Here is a 20,793-nt window from a genome sequence, read left to right on the forward strand (position 1 = left end):
CCCCGATGGCATTTTCTGTTGCGAATTTTTTCAACTAGATTTTGGACTTATGAACTTTGTTCCATATAAAATTTTGGAATTAGAAAAGTGTTTGTGGGAAACTGTAAAAAAATGTATCTCCAGTGAAGTTATAAGTGCTTAACTTTCAGAAACCCTTCTTTTGTTACTGAAAGCTACGAAGGCAGATATCCATTTTATAACTGTCAACGAAGGACTGACCAATTAAGGAACGCACCCCAAGGGACAGTCGTTTACAACTTTGCAAACTGACTTCTAGACTCCATGATCACGTGAAGGGTGGAAGGTGAGAAGAGGAACCAAATCAGGCAATAGTATTTAAAATTTTTAGGAGGTAAAACACAACTTCCAAACAGTAGTCAAAGAGATGCTGTGTTTCAGAATGAAGTGTAAAATTTCTGCAGTTAGTCTGAAATGACTTTATCAAAGTTGCAGTGTTTCCTATTCAAGACAGCTCTGAAAGCTAATGGTGTAATTTAGTATCACTTCTACTAAATCTTTCACTGACAGCATGTTAGCTGAATCACTATGACTCAACTTTAACAACACAACCCTAATTTGAGAGTTATGACTAAAAATTAGGAGTCCTTCCCATTACCACTTTCACACAGTATCATTTTGGTGACAGTGGTAGAAGAGGGGCAAGAATGCACACAAGAATATTTATAATCAGCAGAGAGAAATGTTGAAGCTTTTGCCTAATGATATGTAATAATTCACTCATATACCACCCTAAAGAGTGAGAAATTCGTACTCAATTGTTTCAGGCAGCACAGTCAATTTGATAAGAAACCATTCATAAGAAACCAGTGCCATTAAATCTCCTTTGCTAAAGGAACACAGGATGCTCCCTTTTGGGCAGTTAGAAAAGAAAAATCCTTTACTCCACTTTCATCTCAGTGCAGTCTCCCAGGAAAATAAGCATCCATATCTCATCCACAGCAGTTCTCGCCCGAGCTCTTTTTCTAGAAAATTGATAGTTCTTTCGTGAGAAAAGGGAAAGTGGCCTACAATTTTTTTTTCTTCATAAAAGCCCACTGCCATAACAGGTCTCTTCTAACGGCATTTTAATTTATAAAACATTGGTTTCATTTTCTCCTATTGTTTCTAAAAGTTGGATTTATCCTCATCCTATCAAAAGGTCATAGACCTTGTCTATAATGCAGCAGTAAGAGTACCACTTAAGATGTCTTCTTTCTACAGTAGCTCACTAGAAATGAAAATCACTTTGCTGGCCTCTTCTCTGTGGGACTTGTCCTTTCTGGTTTGGTTCTGTATTCCTTTGGTCTGTAGGCTGCTGTTTCTCTATGTGCATGGCTGACATGTGCTGCTACTTACAGAAGCCTGCAAAACCTCAACAGCCAAATACAAGTGAAAATATCACCTAGTAGATAGTGTGCACATTGAGCACTTTCTTTTTTTTTTTTTTTTTTTTCCCCAGGTTCCTTCTTCTGTTGACTGTTTACTAAGGGCTCTTGTTAAGCCTTTGAATAGTGTTCTGTAGAATGTGGTGCCTAAATACTGGTGTTTCTAGTTCTGTTTAGAGAGCCTGCACATCTAGACCTGGTAGTAAGGTCCACTGATCTCACAGACATTCTTCACACAAATCTTCATGACAAATCTTCAAGCCAACAGATTGCTATGGGTTTGAATTGGGGTAAGTGAACTACTACATACTGAAAAGAGGAATAAAAAGTAATAGCTGTGTTTCTGTTAATCGGGCCCCAGACAGTTAACATTCCTCCTGCTAAAGCACTATTTCATTTCCTTATTCTGCTTAAAGCATTGCAGCAGTTACCTTCCTGAACAAACTCCAAAGTGGCTCTTGTTTTCTCAGCTACTTTCCCCTTGCTGTACTGCGGGTGGTTTCTCTTATCCCGTATTTGGAAGTTGGCCTGCTGTATGGACATCCCTTGTGGGTTTCTGTTTAAATTCCAGAGTCACTATTGTGCATTACTGTTTCCTTCGACTGATGTAAATCAAATACAGTACGAGTGAAAAATGTGAGTCTACCCGTGGCTATCTGCTTTGCAAGAGACACTGTAATTAATACAGAAAATTTGTGTCAGTGGAGAAAATATTTCACAAGCACAGCATGCTTTTCACAGCATGACATTGCTGTCTATTGACACTCATTTGGCAGCAGTTTGCACATACTTTACCACTGAATACCATACTTAATTTGCAATTGTAACACAGTATGTGACAGGGAAGACTTTACACGTACAAATGGGAAATATTTTTGCCTGGCATCAGAGACATTTTTCTTTACACAGAAGGGAATCTGCAGGAAGACTTAGTAGCCCTCTATTTTTACTTCTCATCTTCTAGCAGACTGCAGAATTCAAACACCCACTAGTGGATAGAATACATGATATTGAATATAATGTCTTAAATAGGAATACTTAAGTATTTTACCAGTACTTATGTTTCATATCAAGCTCCTTCAAGAGAAGATTAAACAACTTCTCATTTCTGTCTCTAAATACTCACGTTATCATCTGTGTAATGGGGCATGTTGAATCATGGCCTGAATCACTGATTGAGCACCTGGGAAAAGGACCTGGTCAGCCCTGGGAGCACAGGTGAAAGCAATTCAGTTGTGTGATCAGAAGGGATGGAGCCTGGCTGCACCTCTCTTAGACTCATGTAAGGGCTGACTGCCATGAGGGAAGGATCTCTGTCTGGAGTTTCCTCTTTGGTGAAGCTTTCTCCATCAAACCTAGACTCTTCTGATATAGGTGAGCAATCTTCTTCCCTCCGTTTATACCACCTTTCTATTGTGCTGGTATTTCCATCATTACACTCTGTAGTAATGCCTTTCCCATTGTATTGATCTATCCAATTGCTGCAGGGAAAAAAATCTACTCTCCTAATATTTGACCTCAAGAGGAAAGTAAGGTAAAGTACAGGGATCTTCTGTATGTGTATGGCTTGCATAACTTAATTCATAATAGCCGTGAATCTAACAGGGAGAGTAAGGTGAATAAGTATGTTTTTGGTACATTTCAATAAAATTCTAGATAAATTCTTATAAACATAAAATGTCAGGAAGACAATTTATTTTTTTCAGCCCAGAAATATTGTATGGACTAATATAAGTCTGAGTTCTGCCTTTTGCAGCAGTATACAACTCTCATTACAACCCTGATGCTCTCTAAGCCCAGGAGTGGCACGGCAGTGTTGAATATACACTGGTTTTTCTATGACACTGCTGCTTTTTTATGTGAAATGAAGAGCAAAACACATATATTCACAGAGCAATCTTACAGGGAGTCTTACTTAACTTCAGGAGAATATAAAGTCCAATTACATTAAGATAACTGTAGGTGCAGTGTCTTAGGACAGGAGAAAGCATTTTTTCATGTTATTGGTTGATTTTCTTGTTTTATTGTAATGATTTGAAGGTCCTCTGTCTGGGGACACTGCAAGAATTTTAGCTGAGATGAATTAATGGACACAGCACATATAAGATCCCCAAATGCGCATCAGTGTGATGTATTACTTGGATTTATGTCTTTCCTTGACATATGGATGGAGTTCATAAATATACACAGAAATTTGGTGCTCTCTAGCAAGATAGCCTCTTTAAGTGTTGTGTAACTCAGCCGTTTACTATTTGTTGATGGCTTTGAGCTCCTATTTCTAGTAACACAAAGTCACATATTTATAATGTGTTCTAAATACAGTAATTAAGACACAAAAAGTTTAAGAAAGAGTTAAATTACTTCAGGATTATTTGCACACACAAAAGTGATTATATACATGCATACTCAAAGAGTTTATTACCACTAACTATAGCATTATTTCAGTTTTGTTGGTGGCTTTTCCAGACGTTTTGGTCAGCCCAAAGACTTTGGCTTTGTGGTGAATTGGAATGTACACAACATTGAACTTGTTCATTCTACAATAGGCACATAAATAACTCACGAGACTCCTAAACCGGCAAAACACTTCAAAGTTTGGACTAATCTTACACTAAAGCATATGATTTAACACCCTGGTGAGTCACACTCAACATGAGGAACTCCTGGAAAAGGAGTTGGTACATACAAGCACATATTACAGAGGCAAAGAAAAGCTGGTTAAGCTGAACCAGACAGATGAACGTGCAGCCCTAAAATCCAAGCATTTAGTAGGTCAGCTGTGTAGGCTGGTGTGGATAAAGTGGTCCTTGAAATTGATGTAAACATAATTGAATGCAAAAACATGAGTGTTCAGATATCTTCTTGCAAGGAAGATGAAACTTCACAACTTACTGTACGCATTTCAGCTGAGGTATTTGTTAATTCCAATGCAATGTTAAGTAAAACAGGGAAGCTTACACTGTTTGGAGAGAGCTAACTAAGCCAACCTCTAAACATCTCAAGAAAATACACAAAGAGCATGTGAGAAGTCAGTCACCATATATCACTTAGAAGATGCAGGGTCTCTGTAAGCTGATCACGGGAGTCTGACTGCTCCCAGAAAGCTCTTAGAAAAGAATCATGGTGCAGCAAGTGCCATTTGAAGTCGAGTGACAGCACCCACACAAGACTTAATATTCTTAACTTAAACAGGCTCAAAATATTTGGCTGATTTCCACAACCATTTACGTGACCATCAATATTTGCTAAAATTACTAGTGGTTAAATAACTTAAGAAGGCCACTTACTGTGAATAAAGCACTTAGATTATTTATAAGCCAGACTGTCAAACTCAGAACAAAAATACACATCTCTCATTGCCTAAACATTGTATTTAAAAGAGCACCACTGAAGTGCAATATTTGGTGGAAGACATAGGGGTAACTTTTTTGCTTCAACTCATTTTTCTTTTACCAGTACTCCTCTACCTAATCAGAGAGTCAAACTCCCAAAAATTATCGACTGCCTTCTCAAAATGGAAGTCAGAATTAGTAGTAATGTTGCCAGAAGAGTAGAAAGATATTTTACTTCAATTTACTGTGAATAGATCGTGTAAATTTAACTACATGTAAACTGTCATACAAGTTTACATATATAGAATTGTATGATAATCTCGTCTGGAATTCTTGAGAAGTAGGAAAACCTGTTCTTGAGCATCATCCCTTGTTAGCAATTTCTAGAATATGCATTAATATATACATAAATAGATAAAAATAGATCAAATATGCATATCTATCTTTTTCTACGTCTTCTGTCTTTAAAAACATTCCTTGAATTGTACTGTTACAATTGTGTTACTCCAAGATAAAAACCACTTAAGGAATGCAGTGTAGCTAGTGCAGTCTTCTGGGCTCAAAGCAGTAGGCACTTGAACTCAAAGCTAAAAAGATAAATGCTTCCTAGTAGATGTTGCACAGCTGTGTAGAAAGAAAATCCTTGAAGGAGATGGTGAATTGGTAATAGCATTCTCTGCAGATCTAAGCCTCACTACGTTTGACAACACACCCACACAAAGACACCAGAAACTGAGTCCAATGAATACGGTCTTCAGGAGATGGCTGGCAATTTTGATTTAAATTTTGCAGCTGTAGAGAGACTGCTCCCACCTATCTCATTTAGTGACTGGTGATATGAATGTAAAAATGAATAATAAAAATCGTATAACGTTGGTCTTGTTGCAGTTCCTACCAAACTGCCAGCCAAGACCCAGGACAAAACAGAACCTGACCCAGTCTCATGGCAGGTCATCTTCATGAAGGCAAGGCATATTAACAGCATCGTGTTGAAGTTACGCTGCCATATTTCCTGCCTGCTCTTTCTTCCCTTTGTCGTTTCTTAGGTGTGAGATGTGCTTATTGTGCCAACAAGCAATAGACTAGAGATATCAATATAGTGGTACTATGAAAACCCTATACCAATCTTAAAATGTCTTTAAGGCAGGTTTTACCACAAGGAATCATAGAATCACAAGGTTGGAAAGGATAATCTAGTCCAACTGTCCTCCCATTATCATTGCTACCAGAAGATACTAAACCATAAAAGATAAATCCTTTTTTCTTTTTCAGAAAAAGAATATTTTGATATACTCCTTAGATCACCCAAAGTTAATGGCTTGATAAGAAAACTGTAGAATGCATTCTATGTCCACTGATCAATAATAGCTTCAGATTCTCTAAAAGTTGACAAAAAGAGATTCTAATCCATTTAACATATGCTTAAACCTTCACGGGATCAAGACAGTGCTGTTTTATGCAATACATGAATACAGCACTTCTTGAAACTTTACAAGGCAGCTAATCAGGTGTTACTCAGGAAAGCTAGAAGCCAGAGCAGTCAAAGAACAAGATCAGGTCATTCCAGAGGTAGGCAATTCACCACAGTCAAATGCTTAGAAAACCTCATCATTCTCTGCTTTGGTATCTAAAACTGAAATCAACTACTGCATAATATGGCTAGTGCTTGCAGTTAAACCAGGCATATTGATTTCGATGAAGTATTCATAATAATAAAACACCTGATGGTTTCAGACAACTGCAAAGTCATAAAGCTGTGAAAATGGCTCTGCTCCTCTGCTCCTGCCATGTGTAGTGCCATGTATACCTACCACAGGATGCAGAACTGTGACAAAGACTGCAATGCAGCTACACTGTTTGTCAGCATGCAGCGTTTTCCGTTTTTCTACCTAAGACTACTATTCTGTATTCATACATCTCTCTTGTTTCAGTGGAAGCAAGGAGAGTATTTCTTCACTTCACTGAGAGATACTTATGTGTGGAAAAGAAACTTGATATTATGTGGAAAACAAAATAAACAGATTGTCAGAGCAAAAAGTTAAGCCAAAGTAATGGAAATAAAAACATACCAGATGAAGATAGAATTGATTATTATCACGGAAATTTAGTGAACTTTATATTCAGTGGATGAGCACAAATTCATATTTTCTTACTTTACTGTGACTCAACTTTAATGAAAATCGGAGTGTAGATAGTCAATGCTTCCATTTCATCTTGAATCAAGGCATAAAGCAGTCTTTCATCTTGTGCAGTCTTATCATAATTTTGTAAAAAAAAAAAAAAAAAAAAACCTGCAGGTAAGGCAATGACATTTCCATGTTCAGTAAATTCCGTTTTGTCAGTATTTATTCATCCGTCATCTAAGATGGAGACGTATTATGGTCTTAAATTCAATGAAAATTTTTGTTAGCAAAAAGTTTGCTGACAGAATTTTTTTGCAGGAATGGGTTTAACTGGACTCAACTGAGTTCTTATGAAATTGCAATGGATATGAAGAGTGTCTTCAAAGCTAATCCTTTCAGTCTAACCATCTTACCACATTTTGGATGCTAGTTACTCCTGGACTGCTAATGATAGACACAGATTCTAAACATCACTAAAATGGTGAGTATGTGGAAAGGAGGTTCAGCATGCCTTTTTCCTCATGTGTTTCACATGTAACAACATAGTGGAAATAGGAAAAATAAAAGAATTCACACATTTCCATGTTGGGCTCAAGAAATGGAAAGTATTGTGACCAAATCTACTCTTATTTTCTATCTATTAGGATCTTGAGAATTAATGAAACAATATAAACTGAAGAAGAAACCTCAGGTTTTCTTCTTCAGTTTATATTGTTTCATTAATTCTCAAGATTATACACTATATATGTATATATATATGTATATATGTAATTATACACTATACATAGTGTATAATTACAGATACAGTGCAAAAGGCTAATCAATGTTTAAAAAAAAAAAAAAACCCTTGCCACAAAACAGTACCTGCTGCAAAGCTGTTCGTATGATGTCAGTGCAACAGGATGCTGCAAAGAGAAAAAAACAGCACTGTAAAGAAGGTACTTGAGAAAAAGCGTTGTGTGTATTGCTATCAATTACATGTAATTCTGGTAGATGTGGCTTCAAAAATTAAGTATCTTCTGTAAAGAGGAAGCAGGGAAAGTCAGTGATGAACCTGCAGTGCAGTCATACGTTACAGACAACAGAAGCTCCTTTTTCCTGGGCAGAAATTACACCAATGTGACCTAAATGCTGAAACAAACTCTCCATACCACCCTCAAGTATGCAAATGTATTCTGGACCTGTAGGTAAGCAAACTTTCAGAAGTTTGCCAGAAATGTCCATCTGCTCTTTGTATTTTGTTACACCTGCAGTAATCAGACCTATTAGATCCTCCAAGACAGCCTTTCAAGATTATTGTAGAATGCTTTTTTGCTTTTTTTTTTTTTTTTTTTTTTTTTTGCTTTAAAACCTGTTTCTGCATGCCTGTTTCAAGACACGACTCAGCACAAAGGGCCCGAGACCTGAAGCAGGCTATTTTTTACCAGAGAACTTAGCCTGTGCGCAAGTTGCACAATGAAGTAAGAGGCTTATTAAGTTTGCACACTTACATGAAGTGGGATTAAGCACGTTATTAGGCCATAAACGTGCCCCAACTCCTCTCTGTAATTTCTAGCTGCTGCAGATGATGTGCAGGCCAGAAGGATTTGTCTGTGCATTCGTTTTTCCGGATCTATTGTTTGTTAAAGAGGCACCACCGGCGATGCAGGCGGGGTAACCGTAGGCGCCGGGTTACGAAGTCAGCACCACAAGGCGCTCCGAGGGTGCAGAGTTCAAGGCTGTTAACACGCTCCGTACCGCTGAGAGGTTGATATTTTAAGCATGTCTTGAATGCCAACGTGTAATTTGATTATCTGTTATCAAGCCTGCACTACAAGAATTCCTCTTCCCGAAGAAATCCGGATAGTGCCACATAGAAATTTGCCATCCGACTTTTACCGTGATAGATTCAATAGATATACATGAGCAAGAACAGAAGATAAAGTCAGTGCGAGAGGCGCTGCCGGGATCTCTAACCTCGCACAAAACCAGGTTTAATTCTTCCCTCGTAGTGCCGCCCCGCAGCGCCCGCGCTCAGAGCGATTTACGATGGCGGTGCCCGCGCACAGCAGCGCGTGGTGCCGCGCACCCCCATCGCCCGGCACGGCCATTGGCACGGCCGCGTGCTCGGGGCATTTACAAGAGAAAGGACATCTCGTACTGCGGGACAACGGCCGCACTCTGAAGTCACCACAGAAGGGATTTCTGTTGCTTTTTGCTTCTGCTCCGCCCTTCTTCTCTCGCAACCACACCGCTCACCACAGCCGCTCCCCGCCGCGCGGGGCGGAGCACCCCCCGCCAGGCACTTCTCCTCAGCGCTGCGGAAGCGGCTGGGACCGCGCCCGGAGCGTGCCGCACCCTGTGCCCGCGGGCACGGCGCGGGGCAGCGCTCCACACTCGGAGACTTCGATAAAAGAGCCGCGCGGTGCCGCGCGACCTGCTTCCCCTCGGCACGACCGCCCCAGCTCGTGCCGGCGCGGGAGGGGGAAAGGGAGGGAGGAGCGGGCACAGGAATCCCGCCACCCCCCGCCGCTATCCCAGCGCCGCGGCTTTAATCGTCTCCTTATATGGACAGCAGAATGTCTGACGTCATCTCAACGCTGGGAAACCAGCGACCGCGCAACCCAGCTTGGCGGCGGGGGCGGGGGGGCGGGAGGCGCTGGAATGCTGACGGACGCGGGCTCGCGCCACTGGGAGCGGCGGCGGCGGCGCGGCCATTGGGCGAGGGCGGTGGCGGGGGCGGGGAGCGAGGGGGTTGGTTGTGGCGCCTGAAAAGCCGCCGCCTGGCTGCCGAGGGGTGCCAGTGCGGGGTGGGGGCCGCCGGGGGAAGGCGAGGGCAGCGGGTTCGAGTCCCGCCCGCGCCGGGAACCGCCGCTCCGCGCCGCCGCAGCCCGCTGAGGGGTGAGGAGTTCGGGGCGGTGGCGTTTCCTTCTTGCTTTCTCGTTTTTCTCTCTCGGCGGAGGCCGCGGCTTTCTCCGTGGGGCGCCAGCCCGCGGGGACAGAGTTTCGCAGGAGTTTGTGCGGACTTCGGGCTCCGGCCCCCCGCCCCGCCGCCGCCATGCCCGTCTTCCACACGCGCACCATCGAGAGCATCTTGGAGCCCGTGGCCCAGCAGATCTCCCACCTGGTCATTATGCACGAGGAGGGGGAGGTGGACGGCAAGGCTATCCCGGACCTCACCGCCCCCGTATCGGCCGTGCAGGCCGCTGTCAGCAACCTGGTGCGGGTGAGTAGGGGCGGCCGGCCCGTCCCCGCCTATTCTCGCGGGGCAGCGCCTCTCACGGCACGGGGCCGCCCTCGCCGGGAGCCGGCCGGGCGCCGCTGGGAGCGCGTCCGGAACGCCTATGGCGCGGGGCCTGCGGGGCTGGGGCGGCTCTGCTCCTCAGCTGCGGCACCGCGCTGAAGCCCCGCGACTACTGCTATTTATACCGGCCGCTTCGTGCTTGCTGAAATGCCTCACAGATGTTTTGTATATCTGGCGTGAGGGTTTTTTTTTTTTTTTTTTTTTTCGGGTTACTTTTTTTCGCTGTCTTCGAAACTCTTGTTTTGAAGAACAAGTCTATTGAGAAGTCGCTGAGGGAACTGGGGTTGTTCAGTCTGCGGGAGGGGAGGCTCAGGGGAAGCCTTATCACTCCTTACAACTTTCTGAAAGGAGGTTGTGGAAGGTGGAGGTCGGCCGCTTCTGTCGGGTTACAGCGACGGGGGGGGAGCCTCAAGTTGTGCCAGGGGAGCGCAGGTTGGATATGAAGAAAAACTCTGAAAGAGTGCGAGTGCATTGGCACAGGCTGCACAGAGAGGAGGTGGAGTCACAGCTCCTGGGGTGTTCAAGAAGCGCAGAGATGTGGTGCTGAGGAACGAGGCTAGTGGGCACGGTGGAATGGCTGATGGATGGGCCAGATGATCTTAGAGGTCTTTTCTAAATTGCAATGATTCTAAATGTGTCTGCTGTAACAGGCAAAGTACTTAATCAGTATAATTCTCTCCTGGAGAGGAGAGAGAAAGGGGTGGGGGAAAAAAAAAAGGCAGGGATGTGACAGTGAGGTACATGGACAGGGGCCAGCTGTCCGTGCTCTGCGCTGAGTGGAGCAGCCCGGAGCTGTGGCCAGAGCACAAAGCTGGGGGCTGCTGTTTGCTCTGTTCTGCACCGCCTTGAATGAAAGCCACTCTCTGCCTGCGGGAAGTCATGGTGGGTCAAAATCGAGCAGAATCTCTAGGATTCTTGGGGACAGCTAAACATAGCATAACTTCTCAAGGTACAAGTATTTGCAGCGTAGACACATCAGTCTGAAAAATGCATGACTAATATGTCTGAAATGTTTTCTGTTAATGCTTTTGTGACTTGCTGCATCAGAAGAATAGCAAACTCTTGCAAAGTGGAAGTGTCTTGTTTGATGTGAAGAGCAATGGAATATTGTTCTTCTGTTCCTTTAACAGTAATACTTGTACTTCTGTTAGGTTCACTTGTAGACTCTTCTGGATTCATTTTGAAATGTAACACGCTTCATGCTGGCTATGAATCCTGTAAAAATCTTAAGTTCATCATAGAAAGCATTTTCTCTTAACAAAAAAGTTTTGAGTTGGACTGTAATACTTATACATGGTTAAAATACTGCATCACAGTTAACTGATACATTCATTAACATGTGGAAATCATGGGGCTTGTGGGGATAAGGAGCTGTCAAGATGAGTAGTGCAAGTGATTTGTTCATTAGATTTCAGCTTGCAGTACTTGCAATGCAGTAATAGCTCCCCACTTTGAGGTTCTGCAGTGCAATTATTGCTTCTGATCCTATGACTCTGTGAGTTCTATGGGATGCGCTCCACAACACTTGTGCCTCCCTGGCTTCAGCTGAAGCTCCTGAGTTCTGATGAAAAGAGGTCTGCCGGCAGAGTGAACAGCTGTAGTAGGTGCTCTGCTTGTATGGGTGTTCAGCCACAGTGTGTGAAATGCTTTTCCTTGAAAGGAAGACTTCAGATGTAACTTTGCTTCTGAGCTTAGCCTGCTTCACTGAATTGTATGATTTTGTTCATTCTTATGCCCCACCACAAAGAAGCTCAGTCTCAAAAAGTAGGGCTTATTTCAGAAATCCAGAAATATAATTAGTTTTTTTTTTCTACAGCTTGCTAATGCCGGACCATCTTTCATTTGGGGCCATTTTGGAAGCCTCCGACTTTCCGTTTTGGAAGCCTCTGATTTTCTTTCCTTGCCTGCCAGCTGAATAAGAAGACAGGCTGTTGAGTACAGTTTATGTGTTAATTCACAGTAGCCAATAGATGTGTAATCTGAGGTGATGCTTAAGAGAAAGATGTCCTGGTTTGGTAGAATACAGAATTGACTACATTAAGAAAAATACAAAAGCAAAGTTCTGTTTCCAAACTGTGTAGTGCAAGTATCAGAGAGTACAGGATGGTGAACACTGACCAGCAGAGGCTATTTTATCCGTGAAAACGTGTCACACACAGCAACACCATTCTCCAGCTCACCAGCCTTACTACAGGCAGTATAGGCTCTGTAGTTTAGAGCAAAATTGAATCTCTGTGACTATTGCATCAGTAAGCAACTGGTGGTAGCTGAGATCTTCACCTGTGCAATGCTGAGGAGATGTGAAAAATGGGTTAAGAAAGATGTCTCCTTCAAAGAAGGAGCCCCATGCAGTAACTTTTTTTTTTGAAGTTCATTTTGTTGATGTTCTTGAGGTACAGGTAAGGCAGTGTACTATATTGAGGTTGGAGTGGAATTTGATGGATCTTCTGTAATATACTAAATCAGTTTTTTATTTCTTTAACTGAAGATCTTAATGTTTTTATTGGCTGGTATTTGGAATGGATGTGTGCCTCTTAGGGAAGGGTTTGGGTTTGGCTTGGTATTTCTTGTAGCTGAAGATGTACCACAAAAATGACAGGATTGTTTGGAGGAGAAAAATTAGTCAAGCTCAATAGGCTGGGAGTAATTTGGAGCTTGCCAAATATACTTCAAGTTTAGTGGGCAGTAAAATGAAATCTTGAGTGATCAAGCTTGACTTGAAGGAAATTAGCCTTATGGTACTTTAGTGGTTTTCTAGTCTCTTTCATAAAGCATTAATCAAATTTATCTTTTTTTTTTAGAAGGGACTTCTGTCGAAGATGACTAATAGCAATGCAGTAAACTTAAACCTTTCATACCCTGTATAAATAACTTCCCAATTTTGTGGAGGGGAAAAATAACTACTTTCCAGTAGTGACTTAACAGTTCTATCTTCAGAATAACGTTATAATACCACAAAACAGAGAAAACATGTTCTAGTCTGCCATTTTAAACTCTGTTCACTTACTGCCTTGTATAGATTCTGATTTTCTGCTGTTAAAGATATGGACTACACTTGTCACTTGTCTCTAGTGCTTCAGACTGAGCTGCTTCACAGCAGAACCTTTGCTGCTCTGCCAAACATCAGCAGTCCCATAGATGAAGCAGCTGAGCTTATCAGATAGGGAATAAATTCTGTGTGTGATAGGATAGCAAAGGTGAGTGTGTGAGGAGGCTTAAGTACACACAGCTTAAGCTCAGAAGTGGTGTCAGTGGCTCAAGAAGGTGTTGGCTTTTTAGGGGCTGAGTTGTCTTACCAGGTCAATATTCTGGAAGATTTGACTCTTTACTTGAGGCCAAATGTTAGACCATTGACCACTGTTGCTATTTTTCACTTTGAGTGAGTTCAGTCTGTGAACTAGTCATAATTAAATGTGTTCACAAATAAAGTGTCTGAGATGGCTTGGAAAGGAGGTTTTCATTTCCTTTAATTGATGTTGCAGCTTGTATATTTTTTCCATCCTGTGTGTTACATATGCTGGGTTTTTTCCATTTTAAGTTATGTATTGTATAATGTTTGCATATATCCAATTTCTGTTCCATGAACTTTTATGGAGAAAAATTGTTTTACTGTCTATTGAATAGTTAAGTATTGCATTGCTTAGAAATACATTCTGGATGCTGTGACGAGCCTTTATTCACTTACTGAGATTTGGAGGCTTAGGAAACTATACTGATATCTTTCTGCATCAATGACAGTTACTGTGCCAGGTCAGCTATGAGCATTTTGTCTTGCAGTTGTGGTGCATCAGATGTTTCCCTTCAGTCCTGCAAGCCCAACCATTACCTCACCATGAGCACTGGTACTGAGGCAAACACATGAAGCTTAAAATACAAATATGCACCTCTCCCACATTTTTGTTTTCAGTCTCTCCTTGACAGCTGTCCTATCTCATCCTCGTGAACAATGAAGTTATCTCCTCAAGCAGTCAGTCTGTTCTGGGTACGTATCCATGGGCTTTTCTCAAGTGCAGGAAATGACAAAGGCTCACGGGGCAGTGCAGAAAGAACAGCATTTTCTGTGGACAGTCTGTGAGTTACCTGGTAATGGCTGATGCCCATTGGACTGGAAATCACTTGAGTTTGTGGAAGATGCAACGTACCTTGAAACCCCTGTCATAACTGCAGTGGTAAAATTCAATTACATTGCTGAACATAGTTAATATGGAGAAATGGTGTGGAGAATTGATTGGGAAAGCAGTTTTCTTGTCCTAGACTTTCTCCTGGCAGAGCTGGCTTGCCTGTATCTCAGGGTGTGTGAGAGAGGAGCGAGCTTAGTGAAATGATTATTTGGGAAAGAAATCAGCTTGCTGTTTTTCAGAGCCTCATTGAGGAGGGCAGAAAGGAGAAAACAATAAGGTGGTTTTTTTTGTTTTTTTTTTTTTTTTTTTTTTTTTTTTTTTCAGGTCTGTAGTAACTTTCGGAGGCTTTTTTGGTGTTGTCTTTTTTCCTTCATTGCTTCCTGCCATACTGAAAAAGTGAGTTGTTAGAGCAGCTCATCTGAACTGTACTGTGTCTAAATGTACTGCCAAATAGCAAGTTAGTAGGAGTGCTAGAAGAGCCCTGAAAATCTCGTGAGAAAATAGACCTTTTCATTGTGTATTTCTACGTTACATGTGTATATATAGTGGAAATCTATGATTACTGTTGGGTGTTATTTCTTTATAACATGCATGTAATATGTATTTGCTTACCTTTGAAAGAACGTCATCCTACTTTGATGTATCTTCTTTAGGACTTTTTTTTTTCTCCAGACCATGGGAACAGTGACCACGTGTTCTTATTGGATGAAAGTGTTCCAGCAGTGTGCCCTTGTGGCCAAGAGGGCCAATGGCATCCTGGGGTGCATTAAAAAGAGCATGGCCAGCAGGTCGAGGGAGGTGATCCTCCCCCTCTACTCTGCCCTGGTAAGGCCTCATCTGGAGCACTGTGTCCAGTTCTGGGCTCCCAGTACAAAAAAGACAAGGATCTCTTGGAAAGAGTCCAGCGGAGGGCCACGAAGATGGTGAAGGGCCTGGAGCATCTCTCCTATGAAGAAAGGCTGAGTGAACTGGGTCTGTTCAGCCTTGAGAAAAGAAGACTGAGAGGGGACCTGATCCAGGTCTATAAATATCTAAGGTGTGGGGGGCAGAATGGTGAGGCTGGACTCTTTTCAGTGGTGAGTGGAGACAGGACAAGGGGAAACGGCCGGAAACTGCAGCATAGGAAGTTCTGCACAAATGTGCGCAAGAACTTCTTTACAGTGAGGTGACGGAGCACTGGAACAGGCTGCCCAGGGAGGTGGTGGAGTCTCCTTCTCTGGAGATGTTCAAGAGCTGCCTGGATGCCTACCTGTGCGACCTGCTGTAGGGAACCTGCTTTGGCAGGGGGGTTGGACTCGGTGATCTCTGGAGATCCCTTCCAACCCCTACAATTCTGTGATTCTGTGAAAGCAGTGAGGGTGTGTGCATGGGGGTGGGCTGAGAGTAGGAGTGTTGAATTAGAGCAACTTTGTAATAACAAAAACACATCAATTTTTTTTCTTTTATCTGTTAGGAGTCATCTCTATTTAAGTGGTAAATCAGTTTCTAACTTGAATAGAAAAATCTCTTTGTTCTGTTATGTATTTGGAGACTTAATTTATACCAGCCTGTTCTCTAAAAGGAATCTTTTGTTCTGTTTCTTTAAATGTGCATTGAGATAGTGAATGCCTTCATTAGTAATTACATGCAGCTTGCCCTTGGGCATAAAAACAGTATTATTCAGCAGTGAATAGATAACCTTAAAGTGGTTGGCTGGACTAAGGAGTTCCATGTGCCAGCAATATGGTGTATACCACTGCTGGAATACGCTCCGGAAAACTCTGCTTGCCTTTTACTGTGTGAGTGTATTTCATCAGTGAGGGAGCAGTGGTTAAATCCAAGAGTGGAGGCTGAGGTGTTTCTTCTCTTTCCTGACTTCTTGCAACTTCTGTGTTACATTTCTTCTTCATGCTCTGAAACTGGAGGATGTTTCTTCTCCTCATAGTTCTATCAGCCTGTAGGCATGAATTCCTGTACAGTTTTATAAAAGGAACGATCCAAATAAACATAGTGAACTGTGTTTTACACAAAACAGAAATGCGTAGCTTCATAACCTCAGGAGGGTAATTTGCATGTCTTTCACCTTCCCAGTGTAGCTGTAATCTGGACTGATGAAGCAAATATTCAAGAGGATTTAGGAAGAAAAAACAAGTAGTGGTTTTAAAGAGGTGTTAAACAAACATGGGTGTTAATGCTAGTTATGGTAAGTGCCTGAGAAAGTTAAGTGGTGGTTGCTGCAAATGCTGGGTTGTGTTTCTTTGGTTCCACATCTTCTAGAACTCTTAAAACAAATGACACTTCTGCCAATTACTTTTCCAAAGGACTGAATGGACTGATTTGACACTGCCTTGAGTACTGCTTAACTTTAGCAGTGGCCTCATCTAGAGTTAAGATTAACTTTAAGTCCCCGTTTCAGTATTGTACAGCTTGAAAGTGTTCTGAAGACCTTGTCTGACTGACTTTTTTTTTTTTTTTTTTTTTTTTTTTTGGAGTCTTTCTGACATTGTATTTGAGGTGAAAGGATACAAAGACAACTACTACTGTTACTAATGTCAGTTTTCTTACACTGCTATTTCTGCCTGTATAAAGCAAGTCATACTGGCAAATGAGACTGTAAAACTCTGAACTCTGCTACAGGAGGTTGGATTTTTCCTTTAGTGGCAAATTCTGTTCCTTCATTTTCTCAGTCAAAAACTGTGAATTGCTGCTTGTTACAGAGTCTGCATCTGCAGCCGTGGTTTTTAATTCTTGTAAAATGTTAACATTGCTGGCATTAATGTTTAAACATAACAACAGGAATTCATACTAGATAGCATTGACACTAGTGAATTTCAATGCTAAAATATACTCTGACTGTATGCATTTAATTTAGTGCGTGTATATACAGCAGTTAATGTTTCATTGTATAATTTCTTGCTTCTTTTTTATGACATTCTTTAAGAGAGAACTGAAGTCTAAAGTACAAGTTTCTGTAGACAAATGGAGATGCAACACAAAGGGCTGATGATGAAGGATGTTGCAAATGTCTGCATTTCAGAAGACGCTGCTTATAAGATGACTAAGTGCATACAGAATGGAAATGGTCGAGTAAGGTCTGGATTTTCCATTTGGTTACAAATGTTTCACTAGTAAGCTCAAATCTTAATTGGGAAAATTCTTCATGTGTAATATTTGGAAATAGGTCCAGTTTGTCCCTGTAGTAAGTTGAGAACATAGTGCATTTTGAAGGATATTTGAAGGTTGAATGGAGAATCAGTCCATGGAGTACAACTTGGCTTTGTTTGCTTTGCCTAATTATTCAGGTCTGCTGAGGTATGACTTGTGCTAGGTATTGAGACCAGGAGGCTTTCTGTGGAAACGTTGAACAACTCACTTGGAAAGAGAACAGTATTCTAAATTAAACAATACGCTGATGCCTAAGAATAATTACTTTGATTCTGAGTAATGATCCGTGAATAGCAATACTGGCTGGTGAAAGGGGAAAATGAAGGAGCAGGAGGGGAGAACCACCACTGTAAATCCCAAAACCTTAAGATCACTGGAATTGCCAGCTTATATTGACTGTTTGATGGTGTTCTTGAGAGCTTTCCTCACTGAGAGAAGATGTTAGAGCAGTTTCCCAGAACCATTACATCATAGATAGGGTGGGATACTGGTGGTTTTCACAAACAAACAAACAAACAAAAAAAACCCAGAAGACAGAAATGAACTATTACTGTAGAAAACTTGTATGCCTTGTTGTTGGCTTAGAATCCCTCTGAAGAACCCCATATTAATAAAATGGCATTTTCTTTTCTGTCAGTGGTTACGCTCGCATCACAATAAATGCGATCTGATTACTTAACACTCAAGATATATTTCCCTTGCTCCAAAGTCTCAGGGACCCTGGACTACTGAGAGAGAAGTCTTTTAGTAAAGGCTGAGGTGAAGAAGACATTGAATACTTAACCTTTTTGGTTTTGTCACCAGCCATTCAGTAGTGGGCCTGCATTTTTTTTGCTGCTGACATACATACAGAAGCGTTTGTGTTGTAATTGTTGCCCATCGTGTTCTTCACAAAATTTAACTCTACGTGGGCTTTAAGATCGACCACACTGCTTTGTATTCAGGTAATGTTTCTATTTCTCCCCTGAGTCACCTCTCTATTCTTCTGCTTCTTGTATTCTTCCTTTTCGAGTCAGAGTTTGGTCAGTAGTGGTGTGTTTTTTTCCATAAGGCTTCCTGCCATCTTTTGGGTGGACTGTTCTTGAGCTAAGAGGAGGTAAATTTGGAAAGTCAACTATTTCTCCAGAGCCCCTCATCTTTCTTAGGCTGCATCCTTGTATTGCTTCAAGCAGGTCCTTCTGTTCCAGAGAACCGTATGTATATGTATATATATATATGTATATATCCATATATAACCCCATGGATACCTTGTCACTTATGACATATCTCTGTGGAGTCATTTGAATGTACTTAACGTTGTTAATATTAACTAGTACATGAGTACTAAATATTTATCTTAAATGTTATCAGTATAAAAATGCTACTAATATCCAATTAAATATCCAATTAGAGGATACTGGAAATAGCTTGCTGCTGCTGTTCTTCATGGGGTGTCAACTTGCTTTTAAATTTTATACCCTTTTTTTGTAAATTTCTTCCAAGTTTCCACTTGAGGCATTCAATATGTGTGGATGGATTTAAATATCCTTCAGCTGAGTCTGCAAAGCTGATTTCTTTTTTTCTAGTAGGTCAAGTTTAAAAATATATACTTTCTGTGTAACTTTCAAAGCTCTAGATGAGAGGGCAAGTTAGTAAGCTTGCCTCTATTTATTGGTCTACACTAAACTTGACTTTCATTATCCTAGCTGTCTTTATAGCTTTTACAGTGTAATACTTGTGCCGAATAACGGAGAGGTTAAACAAATGCAGTTTCTCAAACTTCACCAGAACAGCAGTAAAAAGGTCAGATTTTATTTAGTGTGCCGTGACTAAAGTGACAAAAAAAAAAAAGGTTGTGAAGGGCCAATAGCTGCTAAACCATAGAGTTTCCTGTAGCAGCTGAAGTACTACTTAATTCTTGGCCATACTTAATTAAAAATAAAAAAGCCTTTTTTCCCTCCTCTCTTGAAAAATCAAGGGGTAAGATTGGGAACTTCAGTCAATTTTTGTCTGGTTTCAACTTAACTTGAATCTTTCTCTGAAAAGGTAATTTCAGTAAGCATAGCACTTCGTTTTCTTCTGTTAAGTTAATACTGGAGAAAACCTGCATTCCTGACCTCCCTTAGCTGCCTGCACTGGCACTTAGGCTGTCAGCCCAGCCCACCCCCCGTGCAGCAGGAAGAAATGTATTTCTCTGTTGATCTGATTTCCCTTCTTTCTCTGCCCCCAGCTTTGTGGAGATTTTTTGCAACACTGAACTATAGAATATTATATGTTTCATCTCTCACTTGCAAGCTAACTTGTGGCCCTGCAATTTTTAATGTGGGTATGTAGATTCTCTGGCTGTTCTTGAGTATTGCAGCCCTGAAGCAGTTCAGTAACTTGTTTGAAGAGCTACAGCTTAGCCATTGTTGTGAAAGACTCTTGCATAGTTCTCTGCAAGAGGAGAAGGCATAAAACTCTTCCCTGTGTGTGACTTTTGCTAGAAAATGTTGATGAAGCTGATAATTAACCATATAAAAGTATAGCGTTAGAGGAAGTAAAATATGAGAGGTTTTGTAAGCTTGAAGGATCTAGTTTTTACTTTCTAGTTGGCTTTCAAGCTGGCCCAACATCTTATATTGTTTATTTTGCTTTCAGTGTGGTGGTTGCTCCAAATAATTATGTTCTTCAGTTCAGTTATGTGTAAATTCAGACCAACTTCCTCCAAAAAGACAATGTGTTGGGGAAAAGCTAGCTTCTAAAAAGACTTGAACAGTTACCACCTTACCACCTACTGCTTTAACTGGTAGCAGTTATGTGCTGTCAGGTGCTTTACAATTTTTTTTTCTGCTGTTTTTAGTGCTTGACTGTGACCTTAGAGTTGTTTGCTGTTGTTTGCTTTCTTGTCCTTTTCATCTAATCCAGAAATAATGTCAGATCAGGCACTTCTTTATCTGATTTTTTTTTTTTTTTTTTTTAATAGACATTTCCAGGCAGAAATAGCTGATAAAAGGTGCTTTGTTACTATTTGCAAATTGTTTGTTGGTATTCCCATGGAAGTTGCTGATATTTTGCCTGCTGTAATATTTGCAGAGCTGGTACAAATGGTCAAAATCAATATGGAAAATAGTCATATAATATCAAGTATTTCATTTATCCCTGGGTTTATTAAAAAAAAAAAAAACAAAAAACAATATATATATTTTTTTATGAATACCACCTACAGTTGTCATTCTAGTGAAGAAAAAGCAGTCTGGGCAGAAAGTACTTATGTGAAGCTTGGGCTGGTTTAGGGACTGTCTTTCTGTCCAGTTCTATGTCTTTTATATTAGAAGTACATATTCTTAGAGATCATTCTGCTCTACCTGGAAAGTGCTCTTCTTTCCCTTGAACTGATCTGTGAACATTCTGTGGCGAAGTCTTGAGTCTGTTGATGATGACGAT

General features: G+C 41.1%; 1 protein-coding gene and 1 long non-coding RNA gene across 5 annotated transcripts in view; one reads left to right on the plus strand and one right to left on the minus strand.

Moving 5' to 3' along the window:
- The window catches only part of LOC122160240, a 103,764-nt gene extending 94,979 nt beyond the window's left edge, over window positions 1-8,785 (minus strand). For both annotated transcript variants that reach the window (XR_006168758.1, XR_006168759.1), the window contains exons 1-2: window positions 8,331-8,785; window positions 7,705-7,745 (exon numbers count right to left, since the gene is read on the minus strand). This is a non-coding gene — a long non-coding RNA (uncharacterized LOC122160240). The remainder of the gene's footprint in view (window positions 1-7,704; window positions 7,746-8,330) is intronic.
- Window positions 8,786-9,688: 903 nt separating this feature from the next.
- The window catches only part of VCL (vinculin), a 58,516-nt gene continuing 47,411 nt past the window's right edge, over window positions 9,689-20,793 (plus strand). The window contains exon 1 of one of the 3 annotated variants that reach the window (XM_042818267.1): window positions 9,689-10,045. In XM_042818267.1, the coding sequence (XP_042674201.1) occupies window positions 9,878-10,045 (168 nt within the window). In that variant the 5' untranslated portion in view covers window positions 9,689-9,877. The remainder of the gene's footprint in view (window positions 10,046-20,793) is intronic. The other 2 variants (XM_042818265.1, XM_042818266.1) reach the window with 2 other exon arrangements.

This window comes from Centrocercus urophasianus, unplaced genomic scaffold (genome assembly GCF_019232065.1).
Source record: "Centrocercus urophasianus isolate 14NV4802_14NV808 unplaced genomic scaffold, USGS_Curo_1.0 seq_17, whole genome shotgun sequence".
NCBI lineage: Eukaryota > Metazoa > Chordata > Aves > Galliformes > Phasianidae > Centrocercus > Centrocercus urophasianus.